Below are 9,842 nucleotides of genomic sequence, written 5' to 3'. Positions count from 1 at the left end.
TTTGAATACTGACTTGGATGTAGTTTTTTTTGAATTTCTTCTAAAAGAATTAAAGTTAATTGGTATACTGAATCTTGATCTTTTTTATTTGCTTGAATTTCATCAATTTTTAATTGGGCTTGAAGTGGAATTTCTCTTAAATTGCATGCTAACTTGAAAAATGCTCTAATATAAAACAATAAATCTTGCTCTGTTTTAATTAACCCAAAATTACTATTTTTTATAAAATAGATGAAAAAACTTGAAACTTCATTTTTTTCTACAAGATTGAAATCTAACAGTATAGATTTAACTTTAAGAGATTTAATTGAGAAGAAACTTGTAAAATCTAACTTTTCCTTATCATCTAAGGCCTGGCCATAGTCATGGAGTAAGGTTTCATTTTTGGAGATGAAAAATTCTATCATTTCTAATTGAATATATTTATTTCTGAAAAGTTTTAACCAATACTTTTGATTACCAACACTTGTTTGTTTGAAAAGTATATTTAAAGCATCGATGTTTCCGAAATGAATAGCTCTTTCAACAGATTTACTTGAAGCAGGATAACCTTGATCCAAAAAAACTTGGAATGCCACCATGTTACTATTTTCTAGAGACAATGAAACAAGGTCTAATTCGATAGGAATAAAATCCTTCTTTTTTTCTAAAAACAGTTGAATAATTTCTCTATTTTTACAATGGTATATAAACTCCACAATCGAATCTTTATCTATCTTTAAAAACTGATTTGATATTAATTTATCTTTTAAAATTGACCATTCTTTATTATCATTTTTATTAAAAAATTTTAAATTTGAAATATGTTTAAATTTAATTTTATTTCCTAAATAATATTGTGATAAATCTTTATAATCTATTATTATATCCTCAATTGAAAAAATTATTTTTTTAAAAAGAAATTTATTGTGAAACACCTTCCAAAATATATGTTCATTTAAATTATTAAATAAATCTGGATTCATTTCTTTCTATTATTATTACACTATATTAATATTATTTTATTATTATACTTTTACAATTCTATAAAAATTTATAAAAAAAAAAAAAGTTAATTTAAAAAAAAAAAAAAAAAAAAAAAAAAAAAAAAAAAAAAAAATTTTAATTTAAAATTTAAACGGAAACCGGAATTTTTTCTTTCCAAAAAAAATTTTAAATTTTTTTCCTACAAAACCAAAATTTTAAAGAATATTCTTGAAAGATATAAAAATAATAAAAAAAAAAAAAAAAAAAAAAATATAATTTAATTTTAATTTTAATTAAATCGAAAAAAAAAATAAAAAAAATAAAAAAAAGAAATAAAACCACAAACAAATATTAAATAATCTAAAAAACTATAATTTTCAAATCACACTTTTTTTTTTATTTAACTATTTTTTTTAAAAAAAAAAATATATAACTTTAATTTTAAATGAAGATTTATTTAACATTATTAATATAAAAAAAAATAAAAAAAAATAAAAAAAAAAGATAAAATTTTTTGTTTTATTTATTGAAAAAATTAATTACCAATAAAATATCGGTATTTTAATTACTTTATTTTTTATTTTTTTTATTTGCGAAATTAATTTATTCAGTTAAATATAAATTTGTAAATAAACTTTCAAAATTTTTTCTATTTTCATTTGCTGGTAACTGAGACTCTTTTGAAATTATATAGTCTAATTTTGGGAAATCTTCAGGGTTTGATAATTTTGATTTTAACTCTTTAATGAAATTTACGAAAAATGAGGGATAGCTTCTAACTGATTCCTTTGAATAATTGATAATATTATGAGATTGAATAAAGGTAACTTGTTCAATTGGTGAAAGTGGTGAAATTATATCTAAAATAATATTAAGATCCAATTTGACGATTTCTAATGAAAAGTTCTTTATATATTTTCTTAACAAATCATGTTTGTTGTTACGAATTAAAACTTTACAAGTTGCCCAAGCAAAGTATTGTTGATGTAAACCGTCAGAGTAATAGTTTTTATAATTTGAAATTCTTGAAAATAAAAAGTCCCATTCTGCTATAAATTTTGTAGTTTTACTTGATAAATTTACATAGAGAATAACTAATTCTGGTGTTAAATAATCTCTTTTCTTTAAAACATCCAATCCTTTTCTAAGATCGGATTTATGTTTATTCTCTGCTAAATAATCAAAGCTATTTGTTGGGTAGAATCTTAATTTAAACTTGAGATCATTGAATGAACCTGTAATCCATGGGTTTTTATTTTGAACATCTCTAATGATCTTCCATTGCTCTTGGGTTATTGTATGATCGATTTTAAATAAATGTGAAACGAATGCGTTAATTGATTTCTTGTAAATTGGGATATTATTATCAACCATAAACTTTAATTGCTTCCATAACAAATCACCATATTCCGGAACGCTATAGTTTGAATTTTTATGTAACCAAAAGTTGTAAAAATCATTTGATTTGAAGAGAGAGTCGGGTAAAGAGTTACTGATGAATGTTAATGATTTTTCGTTGGATGATAAATATGAAAACCAATCGCTATTGTTTGAAATGAAAACTTGAAATGGAACATAGAGCTGTGTAATAAATTGAAGGTATTCGTACCTTTTGACTCTATCAACTTTGAATGATATTTTAAATCTTTGAATTGATGAAATGAATAATTCTGAATGGGGTAACTTGTTATAAAATATATTATTTTCATTTTGATTTAAAAACAATTCCTTATTAATTTTTAATAAATAATTTTTAAACTCTTCGACAAATTCTTTTTCTCTTTGTTGATCTATTAACTCTAATAATGATTGCTGTTGTTGTTGTTGTTGCTCTGCTTTTTGTGTTGGATATTTTTCTACTAATTCTTCTAATTGTTTATAATAATATCTAAAATATGAATTCTTTAAATTTTCTAAATAAATATTGATTGATTTATCTTTTGATTTAAATAACTTATCAGTTTCGTTAATTATATTATATTCTTTATATTGATAGGATGGATGAGGTTCTTCGCGCTTGACTTTTTCATTTTGTTTTTCTATCCAAAACTGTAATGACATTTCATTTCTATTGATATGATGATAAGCTATAAAGGGATAATAGAAATCATGTTTGAAATCCATATGTGATTTGACCGCACTTTCTTTTTCGATGGCTTTATTGATTGCAATTTTCTTTAAATCGGAAAAATGAAGAGCTTTACCGTATTCGTCGACCTCTAATGAACAAAAAATAGCTGTATTGTATAGTACCTCTTTAAATCTAATGCTGTGTGTTAAGCTGTTAACGAAATTGGAAAATATATAGGACTCCAATGACTCTAAACCTCTATAAAAGCTATAGTGCAATATCATACCTAGAACTTGAGCTTTAATTAATTCAAAACCACTATTACTTTTTTTGTATGGTTCCATGATATTATTTAATTGATTAAGTTTTTTGGACTTTAGACAAACTTGCATATATTTAATTAAAGATGGCACCAATCTCTTTGAAGTGATAATACCGTTTGGGAGGAAGAGTTCTGAAATTAATTCATAGAATTTTAAATATCTCGAGGATACCGAAAATAACTTGTTAAAATATTCTAATAAATCCAAATACTGTGGTGATTGGTTATTATACTGTATTACTGGTTTATTTAAAAAATATAATTGATTATTTAAATTAAAATTCCAAAAATTTGTTAATTTTTTTATATTATATATATTTTTTTCATCTTGTGATTGTTGTGGTTGTATTGATTGTATGTGATGTTGTTTTTGTTTGTTTTGTTTATTTTGTGGTTGTTGTTGTGGCTGTGGTTGTGTTTGTGATTGTGATTGTGAATAGTCATCTATATCATCTTCAGAGTTTTTTATTTTTTTTTTAAAACTATCATTAATTAATTTAATTGCCTTATCTTCTTGACCAGTTTCTAAATAAAAAGTACAAAATATAAAGCTCATTCTAATATCGATTAAATTTGATTTTAATAAAAAATTGTAGATTTCTGTGATTGATTGGGGACTCTTTTCATAAAGTTTTCTTAAAAAATATAAAAATTGCGATGAGTTTAAATAGTCGACAAACTGGTCATTTAAATAAAGCTTGAAGAAACCAATGGCCATATCTACATCCTTCTGTAAACATTTCAAAAGAATTAATGAAAATGTTTCATGGTTAACCTTTAAAGACTTGTGGAAAAGTTGAACTGCCTCGTCGATATCTTCATTGTCCAATAATGATTTTAATAATGATATTTTATCTTTATATTTTTGTGTGGATAATGACTCTTTTAATGGATAGAGTGAATCTTCGAAATGAAATGGTTTTTTATTGTTTTGCTGAAATGTTGATGGTTTTGCAGATGGGATGTTGTTGTCTGATAATATTGAGTCTTCTTTACTGTTTAATAATAACAAATCTCTTTTTAAAATATCGTCATATTTTTTATTTTCCACTTTGAATTTATTTTCGGTTTTCGATTTGTCAATTGGAGCTGCTGTAGTTTTTGTAGTTGTCGATGTGTTTGATGATGAAACAAAACCACGTATAATAAATGTTGTGAGTGGAGGTTGGGTTTTTTTTAATATTTTACAGACTTGATACATATTATTATTATATTAACATTTATTAATTAAAAGTTTCAGCTCTATATATATTATTCGTTTTTGAATTTAGATTTTTTAAAAAAAAAAAAATAAAAATAAAAAATAAAAAAAAAAAAATAAAAAAAATGAAAAAAAATAAAATTTTTTTTTTTTTTTTTTTAATTTTACATTCATATGAAAACCATTTGAATATTTAAAAAAATAATTATTTTTGGGTATGTGAATCATTTCTTATAATTTTAAATGGAAATAATAAAAATGGGGTAACGGATATTTAAAATTATAATTTTTTTAAAAGCCCTATTCACTTTGTTTTAAAACCCACAAACCTTTTTTTTTTTACAACAAAAAATATATAAATTTTATTGTATAAATAAGATATGGTTTATTTATATTATTTTTATTATTAAATATTTTAAATTTTTTAAATAAATATTATTTTTAAATTATTTATATTATTATAAATTATAAATTATAATTGTTATATTTTTATGGATGAAAAGCAATATGAATTGCATTATTTAATTGTGTTCTTTTAGTTGATAAACTTTCGTGAATTAAATTTATAAATTTATCTCTAGCTTTATCGTCAGATAATTCTAAAGAGAAAGATTCTTTGAGATAATTTAAATCTTCCATTGATTGTAATTCTGGGATACCTGTGGATACCATCATTGCAAAAAGATTCATAAAAAGTTTTGCATTCTTTCTAAGGATATTATAAGCAGTGCAACAATAATTTACAAATTGTGCAAACTTGGGTGACTCTTTGCCTCCCATTACATAACAAAAATCGGGGGTGAATACAAATGGTGCACATTCACGTTTGAAACCAAATTTCTTTTTATAATTACCAAGGAAATGACCAAAATCGATATGGAATAATCTACCTAATTTTGTACACATAAGATTGTCGTTGTGTCTATCACCGATACCAAGTACATAAGTAGCTACACAATAACCAGCACAAGAAAGGATGAATGTATCGACTGCTCTTTGATATTCGATTTCTGTTTTATTGTGTTGTAATAACCAATTGGCAAGTGGGTCTAGTTTAAATGCTGCTGTGGCACCACCTGCACTCTTTTGAATCTTTGCTGTTGTTTCTGCATTTAATACCACCTCGATCATACCAATCATATCACCTGTAGAAATACAACCATATGGTGAAAGTTTTAAATCGAGACCTTCTTTTTGCCAAAGTTTATCCATAAGACGAATCATTTGAAGAGTTAACATATCTTGTCTTAAATCATCACCAGCTTTAAAAATAACCTCTATTGGGTCGGCGTTCATGTCGGTATTTGTAAATGATAAACGAAGTGGTAATTTCTTACTATCCATATATTTGCTTTTATTAATGATTAAACCATTGGACTCTAAACGTGGATTTAAAGTCAAGTGGAATCTCTTTGGCCAATCTATCGATTCAAGTTCTTTAAGCATAAAGTCCTTTCTATCTTGATCTTTTAAAGGTTTTATCTTTTTAGCTACATCGGTTAAATTATTGATTACATCTAATTGTTTGAGTAATTCGACTCTATGTGCACCGCATGCATATAAATAGCTTTCTAAAAGAATACCAAATCTTTCTGAAAGATTTAATACATGTAAATCTGATTTCAAATACCAAAAGAATGAATGACCTATACTACGATGTAAAATGGCTTTTCTTAAAAGGAATCTTGAAAGTTTAGTGTCGTGGAATGGTTCATATTTTAATACTTGAACCAATTGTAATAGGATATCCAAGAGTTCATCTTCGCTTAACTCTTCGAGGCAACTAACTGCAAAATCTCTAACTTTTCTATTGGCATGCTTTGCATCTAATAATTCTAAAGCTTCATATGGTTTTAATCTTGGCCATCTCTCTAATAGATTGTATGCCTCATCGACTGCTACAGCTTGCATCCAAGGTACACTTAACATTAATCTTGGTAAAACTGATGGGAATAACATTGCGTAATGTCTAAGAGCCCAAAGTTGTGAATATTTGTCTGGCTTTAAATCTGAAAGTGGATCCAAGTTGGTGATTGATTCGAAAAAGTCCCTCATATCGTTTGAATTGATAGTTGGTGGTTCTACATTTGGTATCTTTTTATTTCTTGGGAAAATTACTGGTAAATCAAACTCTTCAAACTCTAAAATTAAATTGACCGAATTTGGATTTGGATTATTTGAACATGTACCTAATGGATTTGAAAATTCATTTGGCCACAATGATAATTGAACTAAACCTTGTCTTAATTGGTGTCTGAAATCGCTTATCATTAAATTAGCCCAACCGATTGGTGTTAATTTTTTAGTGGATTGATCGTGGTTCCTTATATCTTGTTCATCTACTGAATCGTTTGTAGAGTAAATACTAATTGAAAGTCTTGCATCAATTGGTAAATTTGAATATTCGATATTATTGAAAACTAAAAGCTCGTTCCAATCTAATGCTAAAGAGTCTGATGATAATGATGGGGTTGATGGATTGAGTGGTCTTGTAAAGACTTTTGAAAAATTATCGATACCATGATAAAGTGATATTGAAACTATAATACTTGTATCTTCATCTTTAACACAATTCATTGGAATCTTTGATGAACCTAAAACTTTAACACAGAATGGTCTCTTTATATCTCTAATTGAAAAATGAGTTAATTGATCCCAAATATCTGTACGATAATCTGAAACTTCACAATCGATTGAAAGTTCTGGTGGGAAATCGAATCTGGGTTTAAATGGAGGTGGATCTAATTCACTCTTTGGTCTTTGTATAAGTGTAAGTTGTGGTTTGGTACTTTGGATAATGTGATTTCTTATACACTCGAATGTTCTAATATCATATGGACCGTGAATATACTCTGAGCTACCGACAACTTTTAAAATAAAATCTGATGCATTTACATTTGGTAAATGTTTAGAGTAATTCTTTACGAAAATACGGTTTGTAAAAGCATCTGCCGTTTCGTTTGGTTCTAAATCTAATGTTTTGGTGACTTGAGTGATTGGTAAAAATACAGAAATTAAAATTTTATTAGCTACAATTGGAATTGGTAAAATGGAGAGACGTGGTAACAATGTTGATTGAATGGAGCCTTTAATATGTGGTAATGCTTCGTATCTTTGTCTTGATGTAACCCTTCTAAAATAATCAACTTCATCGCCCTTCAAATTACTGGTATTTGGTATAATTTTACGAATGATATCATATTCTTGTGGTGAAAGTTCCTCTCTTGAATCGGCCTCCAAAATATCAGATTTCTCGATCATCTTTAATTTGGGTAATAAACCTTTTGATCTCTTTTCTAAAATATATTCACATTTATTGAGTGATAGGGTTTTTTCTAGTGGAGTATTATTAAAATCTAAAAGTAAATATGAATCTGATCCATAACGATTTGATTTTGGAAATGATTCTAAATATTCTGATGCTAATCTTTCTTTTAAAACTTCGATTGTATCGGTTCCTTTAACTAACAGTGTCTTTCTTGATTGATTTGGTAAAATAAATAATATATTAAATGGTGTCTTTAAAGCCCTAACCCTAAGAGATGTAACATTTAATAAAGATGCCTCAGCATTATTATTTATTGCCAAAGAAGAACCTTCGCTTTCAAATGAAAGTGATAAACTTGAACCCTCTACTTTACTTGTTGTTTCTTTAATATCAGTTGATTCTTTAACCAAATCCTTTAAAAATTGTTGTGATGTCGATGTAAATGGTTTTAATATTGGTTTGGTTGGTATAACTTTTTGGATTGGTTTTTCTGGAATTGTGAAATAAATTTGAAGATTTTTCTTTGCATCGACGGATGGAGTAATTAATGTTCTGCCTCTACGCTTTCTAATGAGTTCATTTGGTGGAGCCTGTAATGGTGATAATGGTGATGATGCTGCAGTGGTTGATCTTTTCTCTTTTTTAGATGATGATGATGACGATGGTGATGATGAGGCTTGTTTAATATTTGGTATGCTATCTGATGAATTTTTTTTAAAATCTTTATTGGTTTGTTTAACATTCTTGACCTGTTGTTTCTTTTCTTTTTCCTTTTCTTTTTCTTTACTTTTGATTTTCTCTTTTTCTTTATTTTTTTCCTTGCTGTCCTTTTTTATTTTATCTTTGTTATCTTTTGATATAGTATTTGTTGTTATATATGGGTTATTTGATGGACTACCACTATTATTATTATTTTTAGTTGGATTATTGGCGACTATTGGTGATAATGGCATAGATGATAATGTTGATGGAGTAGACAAAGCTGAAGGTGATAGTTTAATTGGTGAATTTACTAATATTGGTGCTGCTGCTGTATTTGGTTTTACTGATGTAATATTATTACCATTATTAGCAGAGGCTGAATTATCTGTGGATGTTGTTGCTAAATTATTATTATCTGTTTCTAATTTATCACCTGGTTTGCTATTCATTCTATCGATTAAAACTGATGGATGGTATACTTGAAGAGAAGATGAATCCTCTGATAATATAATAACTTTTTCTCTCTGCTGAGTTTCCATTTCCAATTTCTTTCTTTCTTGTTCTTTTTTCATATTTAAAATCTTATCTTTAATTGAACTATTTGAAATTGCTGGTCTAGTATAAGATGCTGTATCTGGTGTTTGAAATCTTTGACTAATTACTTTTACAAGTCCTTGTTTCTAAAATGTAATTATTAATATTTATATTATAAAAATAGATATATAAAGTTATAGATTTTATAGTTACCTCTAAATTTAAAATTGAACCTTCTCTCATTCTAGTTTGACCTTCAAATCTTAAATCTTTATGAAATTCCATATTTCTTTTATTGTAAACACCCTTTATTTCATTAATTTCATGTTCAATTCTATCGTGCTCCTCTTGAACTGGGTTATGGTGGGCGTCATCATGATGATTTTGAGGATCACTATTTATCTTTTTAATTTGCTCTGCCATCTCTTCTTCAAAATCCGAAATTTGTTTACCCAAAATATCCTCTAAATAATTTTCTCTTTCTTTAAGTTTTTGTTGTTTTAATTTAAATTTATCTTGTTGATGCTGATCAATTTGTGATAATGAATCTTGGTTGTTGTTGTTGTTGTTATTATTACTATTTGATATTTTATTTACATTATTATCATTACTAGTATTACTATTTAATTCGTTATTATTTCTTTCTGTAACTGTATTCATAATAATATAATAATAAAAATAAAAATCACACACACATGCACACAATTAAATTAAATTTAAATTTAAAAAACAAACTTTTTTATTTTAAAAAAAAAACAATGTAAAAATAAAATAAAAA

General features: G+C 26.0%; 3 protein-coding genes across 3 annotated transcripts; all 3 read right to left on the bottom strand.

Moving 5' to 3' along the window:
- Positions 1-13: 13 nt before the first annotated feature.
- Positions 14-965, bottom strand: DICPUDRAFT_83472 (uncharacterized protein; the record flags this gene model as incomplete). Its single annotated transcript, XM_003292823.1, has 1 exon — positions 14-965. A coding segment is annotated over one exon (952 nt), but the record flags the coding sequence as incomplete, so codon positions are not given.
- A 2,040-nt stretch (positions 966-3,005) lies between these two features.
- DICPUDRAFT_92947 (uncharacterized protein) lies at positions 3,006-3,746 on the bottom strand (the record flags this gene model as incomplete). The annotated part of the gene is made up of 1 exon (XM_003292822.1): positions 3,006-3,746. A coding segment is annotated over exon 1 (423 nt), but the record flags the coding sequence as incomplete, so codon positions are not given.
- Positions 3,747-4,901: 1,155 nt separating this feature from the next.
- DICPUDRAFT_58194 (uncharacterized protein) lies at positions 4,902-9,724 on the bottom strand (the record flags this gene model as incomplete). Its single annotated transcript, XM_003292821.1, has 3 exons — positions 4,902-8,418; positions 8,569-9,210; positions 9,278-9,724. The coding sequence occupies 3 exons, from the start codon at positions 9,722-9,724 to the stop codon at positions 5,050-5,052; spliced, it is 4,458 nt and encodes a 1,485-aa protein (XP_003292869.1). The 3' UTR covers positions 4,902-5,049.
- Between the last annotated feature and the right edge of the window lie 118 nt (positions 9,725-9,842).

The sequence above is a fragment of the Dictyostelium purpureum genome (genome assembly GCF_000190715.1).
Source record: "Dictyostelium purpureum unplaced genomic scaffold DICPUscaffold_376, whole genome shotgun sequence".
In the NCBI taxonomy this organism is placed as follows: Eukaryota; Evosea; class Eumycetozoa; order Dictyosteliales; family Dictyosteliaceae; genus Dictyostelium; species Dictyostelium purpureum.
This window is presented reverse-complemented; position numbering and strand designations above follow the sequence as displayed.